The sequence below is a fragment of the Anser anser genome (genome assembly GCF_964211835.1).
Source record: "Anser anser genome assembly, chromosome: 2".
NCBI lineage: Eukaryota > Metazoa > Chordata > Aves > Anseriformes > Anatidae > Anser > Anser anser.
In genome coordinates, this window is record NC_139721.1 from 81,145,295 (window position 1) to 81,167,692 (window position 22,398).

General features: G+C 39.6%; 1 protein-coding gene across 5 annotated transcripts in view; it reads right to left on the reverse strand.

Annotated features, from left to right (window-relative positions):
- The window catches only part of CDH20 (cadherin 20), a 397,431-nt gene that overhangs the window by 37,244 nt on the left and 337,789 nt on the right, over window positions 1-22,398 (reverse strand). For all 5 annotated transcript variants that reach the window (XM_083822392.1, XM_083822394.1, XM_083822393.1 and 2 more), the window contains 2 exons: window positions 16,325-16,450; window positions 689-1,056 (listed from right to left, as the gene is read on the reverse strand). In XM_083822392.1, the coding sequence (XP_083678518.1) occupies window positions 689-931 (243 nt within the window). In that variant the 5' untranslated portion in view covers window positions 932-1,056; window positions 16,325-16,450. The remainder of the gene's footprint in view (window positions 1-688; window positions 1,057-16,324; window positions 16,451-22,398) is intronic.

A 22,398-nucleotide genomic window follows, 5' to 3' on the forward strand; every position in this document is an offset into this window, starting at 1 on the left:
AGGTAGGGGTAAGTTTAGCAATCCATTTTGCAAATATCTGTAGTGATGTATGGATTCTTAGTGTGTAAGGGATCTGAAAATTTGGCTCTACCAATTGGATTTAATAAGCTGTCCTTCTATCTTTCCATATTTGGAGCAACTTCTCTGTAGTCCACAGAATTAACCTGGGGTCAAGCTGTGGTTAGCAAGGAGATGTTCTGACCTTAGAGATCTGCAGAAAACGAAACCTGAAATGTCAGTTTTCATGAGATACTGGCTATTTCATTTGACTGTGAATTTCATCTTCCAGCTGACTTGATCACAGACAGAAGCATGATCACAAATGCTTCCTTTCTTTCCTAATCCTCCTATGTCAATATAACCTTGCTTTGTCTTGACATTGTAAGAGTCCCTGGAAAGATCACTGCAGATTTTCTAACACTACCTCAATTACAGACGATGATGGTAACAGAAGATCTCTTTGAAATAGGCAAATATATTGACAGCACCTTTAAACAGAAATTCCTCACAACTGAAGGCGACACTGGTCAAAAGCTCTTGGGAGCTGAAGTGAAATTAATGTGGGTGGATTCACTGCCAGAAAGAAGGTAGAGACAAGGCACTTAGAGAAACTTCCCATGTTTTGCCACAGTCTGCAGGTACACAGAAGCATACACTGTGCCAGATATCCTCCTGGTGCAGCTCTTACCTTCCCAACGTACAGAGGGTCGGTTCCTGTGTACTCCTCCAGAACGAAGAACTGGTTCCACACCCAGCTCCTCTTCATACGCTGATGCAGCTTGTCTGACAGGTTGTCTTCTGGCCCTTCAGTGAGTGGCCTGGCACTTCCTGACAGCACAGTTGTAGTAAGGTCCATCAGTCCCCACAAATACAAGGAGACTCCAAGTCCAAGCAAGTTCTTTGCATTTCTCATTCTACCTGAAGTCCACATCTGTGTACTAGGGTTGACTTAGCAGTAAAAGCACAGTATCTTAGGTCCTGTGAGAAGAAAGTAGGTCCTTTTTGTAGTCCTTTGAAATGTCCAAGAGAGTTCCTGGTTCTGGGAACGACAGCCTCCTGTAAAGTTAAAGGAAATTCATAGGAGGATGTTTTTTTCCCCAAGGAAAAAAGAGTTTCCCCGATAGGCAAATGTGCTATAAAATATTTAATCTTCAATATAAAAATATAATAACAGGATGCACAAATTCTGAAGCTAGGAATACTATTACCATATAAGCTGCAGAACTGGAACCTCAGATACAAGAATTGCCAGGGCTTAGTCAATAAGTAAGAGCGCTCTACTTTGCTAACTTAGCTGTAGTGTTGCTATATAGTATTGATTGGCATGAGTTAAGTGCGTACTCTTTAGAAATATTTATGACCAGAAGTCATTAGAGAATATTTAAAAACTGTTCACTCTGGAAATTTATAATAGCTACTGAACACTTTTTGGCAACTGGCTTTTTCTTTTTGTTTAGAAACCAGGGCATTGTCATTACACACACGTGCACGCAAACATGTCTACGTAAATACACATATTGCTACATTGCAAACCTTGAATTTCATTTCTAGCAGCTGCAAGGTATTTCAGTTTTTAATTATTCTTTAAACCTCCCCTGTTTCTTGAATTCAGTTTTCACACTCTGCTGCCTCCTCTCTGAGGAGCTGATTGCTGCTACAAATCCAACATTTCTGGAATTTGAATGGTCAGTTAATCATTTTATAACCCACAAAAGGTTTCAGAGTGCTGACGGTCACATGCTATTGTGTGATATGTCCAACCAAGTCAAGCTAACACATTTTTCCTCCGCAAGCCTGAAAGACCCGTTTAGGCTGAGGAATGCTGACCTCTATCAGAGGACACTTTCTTATCAGTCTAGGATCTTTTGTTGTCATGAAGTCACATTAGTTGGTGACCTCACTCCAGGCTATGGATTGGAGCAACCCTTTCCTTCACCATTTTCCTGGGTTTAATGATGTGATGCTGCACTCAAGCTATTCTGCCAAAACACTCCATACATCCTCTGTGGGCCCAGTGTTTTTGCTCGGCTCTCAATTCTCTTTGAGACAAATGGACTCATTAGGAAAGGCATATTGGGCTCTGAGGCTTAAGCGAGTAGTATAATTTCATTTTACTGCCATTCTATAGTTAAGTCTTTAGGCTTAATTAATTGTTTTATCCTGTGGAAATAAAAAGCAGTAGGAGACATCTGTCAAATATTCCTAATTGAAATTCATGAAAGATTTCAGAATCTTAAAAAGTATTTTAAACATTTGCACAATAATATTTTGAAGTGAAGACTGAGACAGTACAATGCTCTCAACAGAGAAGAAGAGAGTGTTAGAAAATCCCCCAGCATCCAAGTTGATATAACTGGAGGCCTGGGACCCTTAGAAATCTACTGAAACAGCAATTCAGAATTTAATTCAGAAGTTCACTGAAGTCTGAAAAAGGCAGCTTAAGTCTGGAGTAAACGTCCACAAGGGAAGTAAACCCAAAATAACTATCTTAGACTGATTTCTGTACACAACCATGTTTCCAAGTATGAAGTCCAGAAGGAATATGATTACACAGTGCTGCTAGTAGTGAAGCATAAAAAACAACTAGCATGCTCTTATCTTGAAAAGTTTAAAACTTAAGGTTAGGCACAAGAAAGAAAGGACAAACTACGACCACAACCACAGAACACGGTAGATCTCTCCTAAGCACAGCAATTTACAGAACTGCTAGTTCTTTAGATATGGGCTACATAATATGCTAGGGTTTATTGTCTGAAAAGCCAAAGAATGTGGATTTATCTAAGCAGTACAGGCCTAGAAGGACAACCGTAATCTCTGTGTGTCTGTCACTTCATGAAGAAGCTGGCAGTTCTGTGAGAGAGACAGGGACAAGGCTCAGCTTGCTGGCTGCCCACCATCCAAGGAGTCCAAAGGCAGCGCATGGAGTGCTTACCTCTCTGCACTGCAAGTCCTTAGCTCCCAATAGCCAAAATACAGTTACACTTGGGGAAAGGAGGCTGAAGTCCATATCATATAATAGGTACATACACCTTGCTCTTAGCATGTTGTCAACAGCAAGTTTTTCTCAGCAAAGACATTATTGATAGTCAGTGTTTTACTGGTGAATAAAGGTGGGGAGAAGCCTCCCACCACCACTGTCCACAATCTGAGGGAACCCATCACTGCCTCCACCGTGTGACAGGAAGGGAGAGCAGAGGCTGGCAGGGGCTAAAGGTCCCACCTTGAGTTTTTACTTTAAGAAGTTCCATCTCCTGCATGTCAGTTATATTTTTGTCTGTACGACCAAAGAAGTGACACTACATGATGAACCAATTCCTGTGGCAATGAGAATCATGTTTATAGGTGAATGCCCAAACCATGAATTCAGAACTAATGGTGCTAGGTGTCTCCTGCAATTAAATTTGACCAACAAGGGTCAATAGCTCTCAGTCAAGGTAATATTGAGATATGGATAAATAAACTCACAGAACTTCCTATTCCCAGTGCAATCCTACTTAAAGTAGGGTGACTATTAGGAAACTTACCATAATGCAATAAAAAATTTTGTAGAAGGATGTTCCTTCCCTGAATAATGGTAGTTTCTCAATTTAATGCCAGCCCACAGTGATATGGTCATATATTTTTATAGGCAGGGAAGATCACAGCAGAGATGAGGTGGCACAGATTGTTTGTGTGTTTGGTGTGCTAGTACCAGAGTTTCTGGTTGTCTCATTCCTTTCCAAAACTTGAACAAGCAGGCTCAAAGTTGTCACATTTTCCTTCTTGCCTAAAGGCAAATTACTACTATTAATAACAGTGTTTAATCACAAATAGTTCCTCTATCTCTGAAATTGAAAGAGAATTACCTTTTTTTTTTTTTTTTTTTCCTGTCTCAGGTTTTCAGCTCATATTAAAAGAATGAAAATGACTTTTGTGAACTTCTGGCCTGTGGTGCTGTTGATCTCTTTGGGGCTCCTTTTCCTCAGCTTCACCTACCGTTGGCCCCTGGATGTGCAAGGGGTACTATTTCTCTAGCAAGGTATTTCTCAGTAGCATAAAAGGCACTGATGTACAGGTAGGGTTTGAACTGTGTGTTAGTACAAGAGATAGCTGAGGTACAGTTAAGGTCATGGAAGACTGGGTCCTTCAGAGGACTTGTGCAGATGGCTGCTTCACCAGCTGAGTGTGATGGATGAGGATGGGGTCACTTGGACTGTAGATACAACAGTTGGTGAGGATGATGGCCATATGCTTTGAATATGCTAACTTGGTGGGGTCTCTAGCTTTAAGTAAACCTTGGAGTTTTTTGCCACAGATGGATGACACAAGCATTGAGGCAGAGTCTGTGCTGCCCCAGGCTGGGTAGTTCTTTGCAGGGAGATCAGGAGGACTGGTCATACAGCAAGGCACTTGTTGGCATGACTGAGTGAGACCTCTAATGTTCTCTTAATTCAAGTTGTTTCCTGGAACCCTCCAAAACAGGTTCTGAAGAATATCTGTGGATATCTGCAAAGATGGAATTGATATTGTCATATGACTCTTTGTCATATGAAATACGTTATAGACACTCATGTTTCATGGCTCAGAATGGGGATGGGCAAAGGATTTTAAAGCAGTAAAGGGAGGGATATGTTGTTTTGCTTGTTCACACGCACACACAAAAGCTAAGCTATTAAGCCTAAGAAGATTGCATGGCCACAGCCCGCACAGGGTATTTTATTTTTCAAGAAAAATTGAAGTGTGTTTCAGAACCTGGTTTGTTACCCACAGCTGAGTACCCCATTATAATAAGCTTAGCTGCATCTGTGCAGTTTAGATCCCTGACCCAAAGGGAACACCTTTCTTGGCCCTGCTTTTGTGATGAATATTTGATTACTAGCTCAGTTGTTTAGGTTACTTTTTTCCTGCTCTTGCCTTGCAGATGTTGCTGAAAATCTTTTTTCTTGCCACTCAACAGTAACAAATATGGCTTTTGGCTTCATAAAGACCCGTGAAGACCTAATTGAACCCTGTGCAACTGGTGGCCTATACACAACCCAAAGGAGACATCTAATTGTTCTACACAAAAGAGTCACAATAATGCACTTTCCACTGTTGAAAATACAAATTTCTCTCTCAGCACATACTATGCAAGTAAAATAGGCATATTCCAAATGTAAGCTCCTGTTCATGCTCCATTTTTAAAGACTCCCCCACTCCCCCTCCCCTCCATATTTGTACAGTAATTAAATTATTCTTAATTTAATATCTAATTCTGGTCAAAGATGAAAAGGAAAAAGAAATATCTGCCAGAACCGACTTCTAGCATTTCTTGCATGTGACCCATTCATCATGTTGATTCTGAAGAGAACAGCACTCCCGAAGAAATGATAAAAATATTAATAGTTTGGATGACCATGTGGGCATGCAGAGAGTTCCACTGGGATTGAAATGCATTGTGCTTAATACATATTTACATAAATGCCAAGGATTTTATAGTCAAAAAGCTGATACTTGAAAAGGTTTATACACATGCTTAGTGCATTTGTCATTTTGAGCAAGTGGTATCCCAGCAAGTCAGTGGACTATTTGCATTCATAAAATTAATTACATGCTTGCATCTTTTGTCCTTGGTCCTTCCAATGGATTTTGTTGTGTGGACCCAGCACTCATGTAGAATGCTACAGAGTTTACTGGATCCCATGTGGGTACATTGCCGGAGCAGAGGCAATTGACTTACAGGAGACATATTACATTGAAAAAAGTGGGGTAGAAAGAGGCAATCACTTTCAAATTCAGTCCCCAACTTTCTCTGTACATAAATACACAAATATGTGTGATAAATTTTCTCTGTACATAAATGCATGTGATATTTTATATATATATATATATAAATGTTTCTTAGCAGCATATACACTGCACTAAGAATATGTTAATGGAAAATGATTTTTGTGCTTAATGACACCTTTAAAAGAGCGCCCTCCCCCATTTTGTCAAAAGAAACCAAACTACTTGGTAATAAACCCAGTAGGGAGGAACTGAAGTTGAATGAAAAGAATCTCCAAGTGTGATATTTGCTTAGTTCCTTGAATTTCTTGTGATATTTTGAACCCAAGGTGGGAGTGTAAGTACTGTGTATTTTATTTTCCCTCATTGAATGAATTATTCTTTTAGGTTTTTCCAGATTACGTCTTAGGTTTTTGTACCCTTACTTGCTCACAGCTTTGTCATAAGATGCCTTTGCAACAACCCTACAGGAGTGCCAGCCATTAAGAAGGTGTAGGCTGTGTTCTGCACTAGGCAGACCACCTGCAAAAGGTGCCTAACAGCAGCCTCCAAGGCCACTCTCCTCCACACAGCCAGGATCTAAAATCTCTTGGGCAATTTTTGTAATCCTGGTCTCATTTGAGAGATCTAATGCTTTCAATACCTGAGTTACGTACCTCTAAACAGGCTGATTACAGTCCTAAATGAATTTGTACTACTTTCAGAACTGCATATGTTTTATCTCTGTCCCAGACCAGTCCTACTGTTATTATTACCTATCATATTTACTGGGAAAATTCAAATTAAAAATAAAAATCTAGAGGAGTTCGTTACTGAAAATAGACTAGGCCTGAACATGTATTTTTATTTTTACCTCTTTTTACTGAGATCTTCATAAATACAACAAAACTTGACAACATACCATATGGTGCATAAACTTTAACTCACAATACAATCCATTGTCATAAAATTACATCCACAGACCAGTCAACAGTCTCTCCTGGGACACATCAGTGAACTCATTTTACTCAAGATCTGAAGTCCTTCAAAGCCACAGAGTGCATGCAGAGCAAAAATTCCCACAGAGTGACAGAGGGAGTCCCATCTTATAAATCCCAGCCCTATCATTACAGGCTCATAAAAAGACCAAAAAGAATGAAACATGCACACAATCACAAAGTAAACATTTTCAAATAAAATGATGCTGGTAACTTAAATCAGGTGAGGATCTGATCCCCAGCTTCTTCTCAATGGGAGGTACTGTAAATGCTACATTAAAAAAAGCAGGACAGAAGGAAGAGGAGGTTTCAAAAGCTCCACGCTGGTCTAACTGACTCTGCTGAAGTCAGCCTCAGCAGGAACTAATGAGGCATCACAAGTACATTAGGAAATCCAAACAAATGCCAGATAAGACAACCCCAGTCCAATCAAGGACATACAAAAATATATAAAAATGGTACTAATTAAACTATCATTTTGAAAGGAAAACTCTTTAGTTTTCACAGACTTCTGACTACTTTTGCCATCCTGTCAAGAAAAAAAACACATATACAGGCAACCCTGAGTTGTTACTTGATGGTCACATAAACTGTGACAATCCTCTCAAACAGGTAGCATTTAAAAAAAATACAAACCTCCTCCTCGCCCTCAAAATGTGACCTTTCTTGTTTGCTATGCAACTGTACCAGAAGCCTTTGCTCAGACCTGTCCCAAGCCTTCCAAGCAATGTAAGCAAAATCTGTTGTTTCCTGCCACAGAGCGAGAGGGCTGGGTGGGGATGGTGGAATCTCCTGTGCTATCAAAAAGGAAGAAGTATGGGTTAGGTGTGGTGTGAAGAGCTGGTGCCTGTTAGAGAACCAGGGCTTCTGTGAAGGCCATGAGAAAATAAGATCGTAGTGCTGGGTTAGTCTGCCCTCCCCTGTGAATGCTGCAGTGCCCTCCTGAGCTCGGAGAGGCCAGCAGGGATATAGCCCAGTGATACATCCCGGTGTCCTAGCCTGTGGGGTACTTATGGCCAGAACAGGATCTACTCAAAACCGTGACAATCCTCTTGGAGAAAAACAACCCAAAACCTAAAAAACTAGTTCCTTCCTTCTTTCTTTATTTTATTTTATTTTAATTTATTTTAATTTTATTTTATTTTCATTTGCTTCCTTCTGCCAATGTCCCTCCACTCTTCCCGTTCCTGAGCAGATGCCTAACCCGATCCCTCTCATTCCCCTGCAATGGGGTAAAACCCATTGCTGTCATAGGCTTGGAACACATTTTGAACCTGAAGTGTCCCTGCCTGTGCTGCATGGTGTCTATGGAAGCAGACCATGTCCTTTAGCTACTAAATATTGCACTTTGGGTATGCTAGTCCTCAGAATATGACAGATTTCCATGTAGCAATGAAAACCGGACTCTTTCTTATCCCACAGCTGCTGGATAGATAATAAGGCTCACTGATATCCCCTAAGTACCAAAGATGGAAGAAGTGTTATCTCATATCTGGAGACAGATAAGAGAAGCAGCTGTCTGGCAGGAACAGATAGAGGTCTTTCAGGTAACATTTTTTCTCATGCATGATGATTGAAAGTAATGATGGGTCAGGGCCTATGTGCTGTCATAGGTGAAGACAACTTCCTAGTTTCATTATGACTGTATTCCTAGTTAGCTTGATATTTCATAAAGTATTTTGACGTATTAAAAATGGTCCCCAAACATCCCACATCCAAAAGCAGCTTCTGAAGGCAAAGAATTGAACAGGGAATTTTCTTTGTTTGTTTTTCTTTTTTTCAGCCAGAAAACAGTATTTAGTTATCTATCAAAATATGGGTATGCAAGGACTGGCATGTAATGTGGCTTTTTTTCTTTTTTTTTGGTGTGGCAGGATGGAGGGCTTAAAATTGTCCCTGTATTCATAGAGAAAGGGCCATATATTAGCTTAGGAATAGCTGCAGGCGCTATAAGAGGTGAAAATCTCTTCTCTGTTTCATATTCCTTAAGTCTGACATTGATTCAACTGTCCAAAACTGGCATCCATACCTTGTCTTGACTTCACAGACTTCCCTGTCTGAACATGAAGACATGCTACTAACCAACAGGATGAACATTTCCAAGCCTACTTTGAGCTGCTGCCTATGAAATGAAAGCAGCAAAAGAAACAGAAGTCTTACAACCTTTCTCTATCTGAACTGTTAGAGTGCTGCCTTGTTCTTATCACCCAGCTTCAAAGTGTTTCTAGAAATACAGAATATGAGTGTCTGGCCTTCACAGGACACTTTCAAGCGGAAAGAATAAAAGGAATAAAGATGTGCTGACCTCATTTGTCCCAGAACTGTTTCTAATACAGCAAGAATAAGGTTCATAAAGCCTGAAAAACAAGATATTTTGCATGTCAACTTCTAGATTTTGGTCTTCAAAGTCAACTGTTGTAGTCTCCACAGGAAGTGTATCTAAGTGGCTTTTGTGAATGTGACATGCACTAATAATACACCTTAAGAAGATGATTCCATTATCTATTTTCTGTCTTCTTCATAATCCACTGTTGGGACATGTTCCCTGAACTGATGACCCTGGCCACATAAACATGAGAAGACCCTACTGACAACAACTGCATGGGATATCAAGGCCCATTTCTCCCACTGTGGGTAGTCACTTCACATAATCCCTCAAATAGTTTAATGATTCTTTCTTAATTCTCAAGAATTCAGTCAAAGTAATGCATATATGTAATCAAAAGAGAGCAAGGAAATGCAGAAAATGTAGGAGGGCTTAAAGGAAAGCAAGTTAAAATACATTGCAGAAGAACTCAAATGAGATTGCAACTTTGCTATTAGTCCATCTGTGTGCATTGCAGCTAAAAAGATTATTTATTTATTTAGTTATTTCTATTCTTTCTTACTTGTGGATCTGCATTTTTATTAAGTACTACACAGTATCTTTTTGAGACGTCAGGATTACCCTGCCAAACCAGATCTTTGCTCCTAATGTTGAGATTTTTGCCTTTGGAAATTGCCAATAAGTGATACTTCTAAGTAGCTAAAGTCCCTCTCAGTATGCTTTAAATGTGGTAGTTTAGACATGAAGGAAATTCTGAAAAAAAAGAAACTTGGCATCAGAATAGCTGCAGTTAATAGAAACAAATGATTATACCAAGAAGCTGGAGAGACAGTGGAAATGGAGTGGGCTTCTAGTCTGACACAAGTGAAATCCTAACCAGAGAAGGTGCAAGGAAAGGAGAAAAAGAGGTATTTTTCTTAGATATTGAGTTATGGATTGCTGGGAAGACGTTTGAGACTTGAAAGACAAGTGCATGCAAATTTAAATGATTTGCTTGAAAGATGGTTGCTCAAAGAAACTTTGCTTGCAGGTGAAGCAGAAACCTACAGTCTTGGTATCATGTTGTTTCTTTCTCTTTGTGGGAGAAATCTAATTGATTAAATATTTTCTATTTGAAATTTCAGAGAGGGGAAAGAGGAGAAGTGGAAAATAAAGAGCAATGGGAATAAGCACCAGTGCTTATAAGAGGTCAATATTATGATACTGCATGATACATCATCTTTAGTTAATAATAATGAAAAAGAAGGCTCTACTGTTGTGAGGTGCCGGAATAAGGTGAGAATTCCTTGCTGACCCTTGTGATTAGATTAAGCACTGAAGCATGAGTTTTATTTTCTTCCTTTTGACTAAAGAATTATTTGGTCTCTTTAAAAAATCTAGCAGTAAATATCTCCTTCAATTTCTTCAAAATTTTCTAGTATTTTACTCCATCTTTTCTTTTTAAATTTGGGGGAAGCATAAAGAAAAAGGATGGATCTATTTTTACTCCATCAACACAGTTCGATCTCAGCCAAAAGCCAAAAGATCTAGTGCCCAGTGAAAAATGATGGGATACCTAGGTATTATGTTCTGCTTTCTCTCAGGCTGCATAACCTACATTTTTGAAATCTCTTGCCAGATCAATCAATCCACATGGAATTTACTCTCAGGTACTTCAGAAACCAGCAATAGCTAAAACCTTTGTGATTATCTTCATGAGCTTATAGAAGATGAGCAAGTTCCTAGAGGACTGGCAGAGAAGTCATTATACCTACATTTAAAGGGGGGTGAGAGGGATGGGAGTAGGGGGAAGCAATCCAGTGAATTATAGGGCCTTCAGCCTAACTGCAGTACTTGGAAATTTACTGGAACAAACAACCAGTTTTTCTGTATCTAGAGGATAATGAGGTACTAAGGAATGGATAGCTTGGCTTTGCAAAGAACAAGTTGACAACAAACCAGCCTGATCTCCCTCTTTTTGGTAAGATAACTAGCCTAGCAGATGCAAGATGAAGAAAATGCAACACATCTTGATTTTCCTAAGATATTTTACACAGCTCCCCAACTCATTGTCAAAGGCAAGATAAAGGAATATGGCCAAGGTGAAATAAGAGTAAGGCAGACTGGAAAATAACTCAAAGAGCAGCTAGCAGTAACTCAATTTCTCAGCTACTGCGAGTCAACACCAAGTGGCCCCCCAGGATTTTGAGCAGGTTAGATTTAGATTAAATATAAGGAAGAAATTCTTCACTCAGAGGATGGTGATGCACTGGAACAGGTTGCCCAGAGAAGCTGTGGATGCCCCATCCCTGGGAGTGTTCAAGGCCAGGCTGGATGGGGCTTTGGGCAACCTGATCTAGTGGGTGGTGTCCCTGCCCATGGCAGGGGGAGTGGAACTGGATGATCTTTAAGGCCCTTCCAACCCAAACCATTCTATGATTCTATGATGATTTTGCTTCATGTCCACTACTATTCAATATTTATGTTAACAGCATGGATGATGCAGTATAAAATATGAGGATGACATCAGGCTGGGAGATGTTGTAAGCACTTGGGAAGATGGGGTTAGAATTCAAAATGATCTTGAAAAATTGTAGAAAGGGTAGGAAATCAATATGAGAAAATTCAATAAGAACAAGTAGAAAATGCAAGCCTTAGAATAGCAAAATCAAATGCCTAGGCATATGGAGATGAATAATGGCCTAGGAATCAGCACTGTAGGAAAGAAGCTGACCAAAAACTGAATAGGAACCAGCACCTTGATGCGTGGGTTGTGGTAAAGAAGGAAAATGCCATTCTGTTTTCTATCAACAGAATGTCATGTGTGTTGTGTGTTTCATTTGTGAAGCACTTGTGAAGCATCCACAGCATAGAAAGTCAGCATATCACAGATTAAAGATGTGGCCAGACTCCCAAGCTGCTCCCAGGAAGAAAGCAAGAAATTGGAACAGTAGTCTGGAAAACTAGGACTTGTGAATAGGTTATAAAATTGTATTTGCTGAGTCCAGAAAAAGAAGATTTGGAACATGGAATAAAAGCAGACTTTAAAAAAGTGTAATATATATTAACAAGTGTAATAAGAAGAATGGTGATCTACTTTTTTTCTTAGTTTCCAGGAACAGTGGAAGGTGCAGTAAACCTACTTTGAAACAAGAGGAATTTAAGTTAGAAGCAAATCAAACCTTTAGTATAAGGTGGGGAAAGTATTGGAAGAGATGACTGATAGAAACAGTGAAATCTGCACTTTTGTAGCTTTTAAGAAAAGGTTAGAGAGTAGGCTATTGGATGTTCTTTTGTTGACTTTTGATCTTGTATCAGAAGCAAAAGACAGAAAGAATTTAGAAAAGTCCTACATTTCTATGACCCCAAAACTTACAGAATCACATCTTACAGTGCAAAAAGAAAACACACACAAAAAGAAAAAAAAATAAAAACACAAACACACCCAAAAAACACTTTTGAGTGCTCTGGTCTTCCTCTGTCACCCTTTCCCTCCCTCCGCAGTTAGCCTGAATCCACATCTGCTGTGAATAGCCTTTACTAGGTAAGTACTCAAACCAGTTGCTTTTACTAGGTTGTAGAGGTGTGGATAATACTTTAAAGCATATGTGAACATAACAGATGAACCCTAGGATGATCAGAGCTTCTCATGATAATTAGAAAAAATATGAAGAAAAAAACCTCATGCTTTACTTGATCATTGTAAGTAACTGGTCTTTCAAGGAGGGGAGATGACCAGAAGGTGCTTGGCTGTGATTGCTTTACTGTGGGGCTGACTGGGAAGAGTGCCTTCACCCCATCTGCACTCTGATTGCTCCCACAGGTCTCCACTTCTATAAAGCACTAATTTCATGACAGTCAAATCAGATCCAGAACCTTGTATGCCTAAATGCCTTTTTTTTTTTTAAATTATCCCTTCAAGTAGGAGGTTGTACTCTTGTTCCCTGTATAAGTATTTTTGTGGTGTAGAGTACTCTGTAATCTCTCTATCCACACTAAGCTGTCACCTTATTTCATAAAATGATCATCAAATGATGTTGTATTGATTCAGAAGAGGCTTCTCTTTCTGTATGTGTTAACTGAAACTCTAATAAAGTCTGAGTTAACATACAAAAGTGCTAGCTAGGCTGAACTCCCTGCAGCTTTGTAAAAGACCATTCTTCCCTGTCACCTTCCAAATCCCTGTATGAGAAGATAAGGACTACCCGCCCACTTTTCTTATTGATTCCTGCCTCAGAATATAAGTTCACGGTCTAAGTATCCAAGTGAAAACAATAAACCAACCCTTCCTGTTAAGTAAAACAGATTTTCAATAAAACAAAGTTTGAGCCCCAGTGACTCCATTATAACCTGTACAACATCACGGGGTACACTAAGACAGTCCCCTTTCCATTAGTCAGTTAAAATATCAGAGAGCCCCTAGCTATTTCTGCATTTTAAAAATGATCAGAACTTACTGTAATGGTAGGTGCTCTTTCTCATGTCCTATAAACCCACTTTTCTGTTTATCTAAATTCACTTACAGCTGGCATTGATTCACTTTTGGCCTATACAGTCTTAGAGCAACGCTCTAGATTATTGCATTTGATCTTGGATGAGCCTTGTTTCTATAGCAAGCAAAGTGGTTTTTTGTGCAGAAGACCAAATTTTCCCCCAGAGTCTCTGACCTAGTCTCTAGGTTTGAACAGATTTTGCACAGCACAAATCTTACATGCTTTGCCTATTTGCACCTTCCAGTACGAATATTCATGTGAACAGAACCATGAAGATATGACCTGCACTTCCACAGAGGCACATAAAAGAATTACAACACCTCACCATATACTTTGTAGGCACAAATGTAGCTTTTGCATTCAAAAGGCAGAGTTAAATGCCTATATTATATCATTTGTGTCCATTAGCCTATTAGTTGTCTCATTAGCAAGAATGAATAACTGCAGGCATAAAATAGGACTGAAGAAACTAAAATTTTATTCGGGTACTATTTATATTACTGTGACATTCTTTGGGATCGAAATGCAGTATAAATTCATAGTATTACCTGTCAAAAATCTATCACCCCATCTCCAGCCACTAGAATATCTTTCCTTCAAGAAATACTTTTCCTGCCAATCAGAAGATAATAAGCAAAATACAGCCTAAATGAAATTTTCTACTTTTTAATGTCAGAATGATCTCAACTTGCATAATAGAAGGGGACTGGGTTTCTTAATCAATATTTGATTCACCTAAAATAAAATAGTATAATATAATGTAATAAAATATACTATTAAGTAATGTAATGCAATATAATATGACACATATGGAATGCATAGTGTCTGCTTTCCCTAGAAGATATGACACGCTTATGAATATGCATCATTTGGTAATACTAGGAAGGGCAAACCCAACACACATGCAACTCACATCCATAACTACTTGGACAGCTTCAATGCATGGGGACTGTAAGTCACCTTTAAGTCCAGGGTTTGAGACACATTCAGGAAATGATCGGATTTGATTAAAGTCAGTTGCTTCTGATTTCTAGATAAATATTGAAGGTAGAGTAATAAACGAGTGAATGCGACTGACTCAGGAAGCTACAGAGAAAAGCTGTATTTTCAGGATTTAAATAGAGAAGCGTTACCTTGCAAAACGCATCCAGGGAGAGCATTGCAGACTGCTGGTGTGACGTGTTGACATGGTGGATTGGGCTGTCGTGTTCCTGCTCAGAGACAGCCTCAAGCATAACACTGTACAAGGCTGGAACAAGGTTTTCTGCTTGTCCCCTGTTTTCTACAAGACCTCTGTGCTTACCTACATCTTCCACCTGTCCCAGCTGGCAGAGGTGCTATCTGGGGTCCCAGAAGACCCTCTTCTCCAACCATTTTGAGAGATGAAGGATCCTCTTGCTGCTGCTCTGGGCAAAAGTTGGGCACCCTGGGGAGTTCGTACACTTAATATTCAGGCAGAGGAAGGCATTCCTCACCAGGAGCTGACCCAAGGGCTGTGCATCCCTGCCTGCTCTGGCCTGTGGAGGTCCCACGGTCCCCCTGTGACAGGGTCACTGCACCATGTGGGGCAGGTAGCTGGCTGGGAAGCCGGAGAGATAGCCCCAGCTGAGCAGACAGTGCAAAATAATCACTGCTCCTTGTCCCGTGCCAGAGGAGGGAGGAGGAAAGCGAATATTTTCTCATGTGCAAGAGCTGCACTGCTCCGCTTGTGGAGGCTTTCACCTGTCTCTGCAGCTATCCTTATAGGACAAAGGAATTTTTCTTTAATGACCTTCCCCACACACCATTAATTTCAGTGGGTGGGCTCTATAGGAGTAGTTACTAGTCATTTTGCTATGAAGAAAAATTGAATAAACTACAAAAATGTGAACAGTGATTTGGAAAGAAATACATCAAGGACAATAAAACTTTTGATTTCTGGTTTAACATTCATTCAGTATTTCAAGATTAGCTGTAGTGTCTGTCTAATGCTGTTAATTAGCATAACTGAGCTTCATTCACTGTAACTATTATTTTCAAACACAAATATTGCTATATATCCCCCATTTTGTTTTCCCACAAGGCACATTTCAAAACAACATGTGCTGTTTCGGATGCAATACCATATCAATCTGATTATTTCGTACATAATAAGATATGCCCTAAGATAGAGCACTGCAAGATATTTATTTAGAAGGACACCTTTGATGTTATGTGAACTAAAGAAATCTTTAAATTCTACTGAAATAAAAGTGAAATTCAATGTCACTATAATCAATCTTGATCCACTGCAGGAGTCAGGGCTCCGTACGAGTGCCATTCTAATCTACTTCCAAACACAAGTTTCCAACTAGACAGTCAAGACACGCGGATTAGCTCTTTGAACAGGAATTTTCTGAAAGCACAAATAGAAATGTATGTGCCTAATGCCTATTTTACAAATCAACTTTTCAATTAGAAGAGTTTTACAACTTGTTTAAGAATAACTTGTCCATGTCACTGTCAGTCTTAAGTAATGTATGGGTTTAAAATTAGAGCCTGCTTGAACAGACTTTGAAGAGCAAATAATGGAATTATTCCAGAGCCTTTTATATGGATACCGATGACTGCAACAGACAGCTACTTAATATTTCTGAAGAACTGTTTCAGACAGCTTGTCCAGATCTTAGAGAACACAGCAGAATCATTTGTTTCTTACCAAGACAAAAGTACAATGCTTTCTAGATCTTTCCAGTTTTCAAGCAACCCACCATATTCAATGAGAAGCAATGTAGAAAATGAACTTTTTGCCACAGAGAAAAAGAAATAGTAGCTTTACAACATACCTTTCGCGATGTTTGCACTTCTCTGTGCTCCTGCCACTCAGTTTACACACTGCCTTTCTCTTGTGCACTCCTGGGCAGTACAACAGGCTCTTCAGCAGCTCTGTCCTCTTTTGAACACAATCATCTCTAAAGAAAAAGTTTCATTTGTATTATAGTATGCGGCAACTTTCAAGGAAAAAAGAAAAAAAAAAGACATCACCACAAACCAATCAGAATATTCTTTGTCTGAAGATCTAGCCTCTTTCTCAACTGATGCACTAATATGTGAATGAGGCCAGTAATCCATGAGGTGAGGTATACAGAAGCCATTCACTAGAAAAGATGCCAGGAGAACATAAGCTACATGGGTGGATGGTGGGAACAATAGCAAACATTTCATGTTGAGGTGGCTGGGAATGAATAATGCATGTGTTGGGGAAACAGTTGCCCCATTCTGGCATGGGGAGGATGGAAAGAGTGGGCGTGGGAGGTATTTTCCTGATCAAGTTAGCATTTCCAATTAAAATCATCATCTGCATAGACCCAGAAGACATGGTATGCCGATAAAACAATGCACAAATATCCGAGGGGGAACCAATTACCGTTATGTGAACCCACAAAGAAAGCAGCTCAGATGCAAAAATAATATTTTACATAGGGAGGCAGACATGCACAAATGAAATGAAAGGATGAAGAGAAATGTTAGCATGCTACGTGTTCTTTTGATCTGATGTTTTTTAGATATGCCGTAAAAATGAATGCTTCGTATTAGCTGAACCACCCTTTCAAATTATTGTTAATTAAGTAATAATCCCTGAGAAATCTGTCATTACCAACAGTTAGGAACTGGTTTATTATGTTTGCCCCAGGCTATTAATGCTCAGACACAATGGCCACTAATTGCAATAAGAACGAATTTCCCTAGATTTATACATGCATCTTCTCACTATCTGGAGGCATATTTTTGTTTTAAAACTTTGCTTTTTAACTTGTGTAACTGGAGCAATGGTCAGTCAGAAATTCTCTAATCATTCCTCACAGAAATCATCATTAATGAAAAGAAAGCAGGTTTTCATTAATGTTTTACATTATTAATTTTTTGTTGCAGACAACAACAGCAGAGGTTATAATCCCTATAAACAATGCATCAGCTCCAAATCCAGCAGTGCTAGCAAAAGCATTTTCAATCAATGCAATGAGCTTTGGATCAGTCCCAACAATTCCTTTAAAAACAAGGGAGGGGAGGGGTGCCAGTTGTTATTTTCTGAGCTTGCATTACCGCTCTTCTTCCGTAACACATTATTAAAGTAGTGAGAACCCATTTCTGGGATGTCAATGACCGAACTATGACATTTATTTCTGTCAGTTGTTTTTCATGTAGACAGACCAGCTGGCCATATGAATTATTACTAAGTATCGTTAAAGAGATAAATTGAGAAAATTAATCCAGAGGCAGGGAAAAAAATCTACCTGGAATGTAAAGTGATTCGCTCCACGAACACTTTTCCCCTCTGCTCAGGAGCAGAGTGTAAGGAAAAAGCCTTAAAGAAAAGCTGCCATTGTCATTGCATTTTAAAAGCATCCACATGACAATTTTAAAAGAACTGCCATTTCAGCTATTTCTTAAATAACCTCTTTCTTCCTCCATAATCATGTAATGTATTTCTTTCACCTTTTGACTAGCACTTTTTTTTTTTTAATAAACTTACACACTCATTTTGCAGGAAATTATATTTTAAAATGCTTCTCAGAGATGTTTTATCCTTACAGTTTCATTTGGGTTGAATTAATGCTGAATCCTGATTTGCAAAAATAGAGAGAGAGGAAGAGAGGGAGAGAAAGAGAAAAAAAAAAGCTTAGCTTGTACCCCAGCTCCAAAATGCACTTATCTTCAATTCACATTTCCAAATCAATCTTATGGTAACCTTTATCTGTAATAACAGAATTATTCTGATACTTCTAAAACACATACAGCAGCAGTATAGTTATCTACCGGACTAGATAGTCAAATGACTTTCCTCCCCCTTTCTTTGCCAGTTCAGAGTTTGTTTTCAAGCCTTCAGTGCTGGTTCTCACTTGATAGTTTTTATTCTTTTATTTTCTTTTTTCTCTTTTTTTTTCTTTTTTCTTTTTCTTTTTCTTTTCCTTTTTTTTTTTTTTTTTAAGGTTCTCATCTCTCTTTTTTCCCCATTAAGATTCGAATGGGCTGGTACCTCAGCCAGTATGTCTATACATGCCTGAATAGACTTGCAGAAAAGCGGGGTCTCCTTTTGTCTGGGCCCGTATGGCTGTATGTCATTCCGCACCGATAGGCAAGGGCTTCTCTCTCTGTGGGAGATTTCCAATAATTGCCAGAACAAATTAAACTGGGGCTTATCTGTTCCTCTCTCTTTTCAGCTTGAAAACGGAGGGAACGGAGAAACAAGACCAATTTTAACTGGTGACAATGTACCATAGAAATAGATTGGATACAGCTTGCGTGAAGTCATGTTGTAGTCAGCAGTGGCAGGACACTGCTTTGAGGAGTGAGGTGGTGTCGGGCTTCATGGACCCAGCCTGTCCTCCGATCTGACAAAGAATAAAAAATGAGTTGGGAGGTTACGAGCAGTCCAGATAATCACCATTGTGACAGGCAGAGATGAAGGGAGGAGTATTTCTGGTCGTTCTTGAATGGACTGGGCAGCCCAGAGAAGCAGAGACAGAGTGGACTGCAGTGTGTAAAGAGGACAGACATGGCGTATCTTGAAAAAAAGACATGAGGTGTCCAAACAAGTTCCGATATTTCCCTCCCCCCAGCCACTGCCATCTACATAGTTTCCCACCATTTTCCCACATCTTATGCCTCAGCCTTTGGGCAAGTGTCATAAAGTACAATGTTAAACCTCAACAGACAGGGAGAGGAATGAGGATGAGTTCTGCCCCACCTCTGTGGTGAGCACTTGGCTGTCTGGGGCTGAAAAGGGTGTTTTAGGAGATAATATAGTTATCAGACATATTTTCTATAGCAAAGAGCTGTCATCTTCCTTTGCAGATGAGATAAAGTGAGTTCAAAGTGCTTTCTCCAGGCAAAGATAGACTCAAAGCTGTGCAGAGGAAATGAATTCTTTGACAGTGTCTGACAGACAGAAATGTGAACCATCAGATTTGAAAGGGACCTTTAATTCTTGGGTCTTCTGAATGCCAATGAGAAATATTAGGATCTTCTCTTGACCAACATGATTACTGCTATCACACAAGAATATGTCAAACACCTTTCAACACACTGTTGTCAGTCAAGCTCTAAAAAGCCATCACTCACTGTAAACTATCTTCTTAGCTACCACTCTGCCTCAGTCAGGCTCTGCCAGCCTCATAGTCAATGAAAAACTAATATGAAAAAAAAATAATAATCCAGAAGCACTTAGTGTTAGGTTTTCTTTTCTTTTTCCCTCAAGCTCTCATGTTCCTGATCCGTATCAGAAAATCAAGAAAGAAATTGTGATACAGTCATTAACGCAGACCAGGGGGTGTAACTTCAGGCTACAGGAACTGGATGCAACATCTATTGGTAAGGTCATCATACAATTCGTAGGAAAATACACATATTTATATTTTTCCCTTAGGAAAATCTTTTTAAGGCATTGCCATAATCGAACCATCTGAATTAGAAAGGGAAAGGGCAAACATTAGACCTAAAGGCAATAAGGAAATAGGGAGTAAACTGACGGTTGATATGGCACAGAAAAGGGGATTGAAGGATGAATGTGGGAAGAGATGTGGTGGGAGATAATGGTGGGCAAGAGTAAGGTTCTTTTCTGAGAGTAGACAGAGAGGCTGGTCTGTAAAGCCTCTACACCACTCACAGCTGATTTGGAAGATGTGGGTAAGATGAGCAGTTGATATGATGTACAAAGCCCCTCTGTTTTAATGCTACAGTCCCTTAACCCAATCCTTTTTTAGGCAGCTCCTAACTGTTCAACATTTTCTAGGTTTAAGATTCACCACCCTCTGGTATGATTTGCCAAACAGCTGATCATCTTCTGCTCATGTCAGATGGATTCTGAATATACGCAGTGTTTAAACTACCAAAAATTCTGAAGCAGCTTGAATAGGGCATCCAAAACCAATGACCTCAGTGTCTCAGTTCCTCATTTACAAGGTAGGAATAATGTGGTAAGAGCACCTCATCTCACCTGAGCAACGAAAAGATGCACCTAAAATGGTGATGCCAAAATCACTAGTCATTTTGTCCATTTTGTTATAAAGGTAGGCAGAGGCAGAGGATTTGAAAACAGTTACAAACTTACACCTATAGCTGGATAAAATGTTTAAAACTTCAGAAGAGGAAGTAGACCACTTCAAGAGTCATATCAAATTTATTGAGATTATTAAGACATAAAATCTTCATTTGGATTCCTTCTTTGGGGGGAGCAAAGATATGGAAAGTCTATATTATTGAGCTTTTATGGACTTTGGAGACCACTTATAATTGCAAGTAATTGCAGAATGGCATGAATTACAACACTGGTTGGAGGCCAAATCAGTCCATACTCTTTACAAAACCTCTTTGGTATCATATTTGGTGGAGAACTCGGGACAAGTGTTATCCTAACAAAAAAAAGCGCTAGGATTTTGCTATATATTTGCTTTTATACTGGTAAGATCATTCTAACATTATATGCAAAAAAAACAAACAACAAAACAAACAAAAACATAGTAAAAGAAGTGAAATCATCAGGAAAAATCAGAGGGATTGAAAAAAGTCACATTTTCAGTTTGTAATGTCAATCCTGTGAATGGCTCTTGGACTTAATTACTTTTCTAACTTGTGAATCTTAAACAAGCAATTTTGTTTCTTAAACAGCCCATAACTAAAATAATTACTTAAAGAGATGTTTTAATTTTAGATCATTTAAAAACGTCTCTGGAGGAAGCTATGGAAAATTCTTAACAGGTTCACTTTCCATTAGGTACTCAAGACAAAAATTAGCAAAGTGCAAGTTTTACAGTGTGATTTTCAGTTCTAAAAACTGTGAACAGTCAGCAAAACTGGAATAGCAAATCCATTCTGAATTGACTTTTTTTATAGTCATAAGCCCAAGAATTCAGCTTTTTCAGAAGCACACACTTCAGAGATTCTGCACAATTTTAGCCCCATACGTTCTTGTTTCTAGCCATTCTTCTTAATTGGGGCAGATAGGAGCTAGCCACCATCCAACAGGCTTACATTGGAAAGGGGTATTTTTTAAAACTCTACAGAAATCATCTTCTGTTTCCCTCTGGAAAACACAGCAAAGTCAATAAAACCAACACTCCTGCAAACAAAATAAGAACTGAGGCTCTAGGATCAATTTCAGACATTATTTATATTTAGGAAGCCTCCTTACTTAGGAGGAGTAAAAGGGGGATTTCATGTCTGTAAAAGGGGCTAGACTGTCATTGGACTTTAATCAGTGCCATGGTAGAGAAATCTGAATATGGAATAAATATGTCCTTTATCAATAGGCAAATACATGCATAGAAGTAAACTTTTGCAGAAAAATAAAGTTCAGAAAGTAATTGCATGCCAGCGTGAAGTTAAGAATGACTTCTGAAGTCAATACACAGCGAAGAACAGGCAGTGCTCACTGGAGGAATGGGTACCCCTTTGCCTGCCCGTGACATCAGAGCCTCAGGAACAGAGGGCTGTCACTGCTCCTTGTGGCACTCCGTCTGCCTGGCCCGCTGCTCTAAACTGGAACACAGCTGACGGCTTCAAAAGGTGCGAGATGCCTTGCCAACCAGCCACGTGGCTTGGAAGAGGGCAAAGCTTTCCTGAACCAGCCATGTTTACCTTGCAGTCCTTTATCCTCTTACTATGGCTGTCAAAGGCTTAAAATGCCTACTTGCATTCAGACCAAGTGCCGCAGCAGCCTGGCTACTTGGGTGCTGGCTGCCCTGCTGCTCCCTGTGCTTGGTCACAGCTGGTCCCACCAGAGGGCTCCCCAGCCTGGGGCTTTCCTCTATACTGGCAGTCCTGGGAGGAGATGTTGGGTGCCCCTGCAATGGGGCAGCACCACCAGCCACATCAGAGGAGGTGAGAGGGAGAAGAGCCAGCACCCATCGCGCCCCGTTCC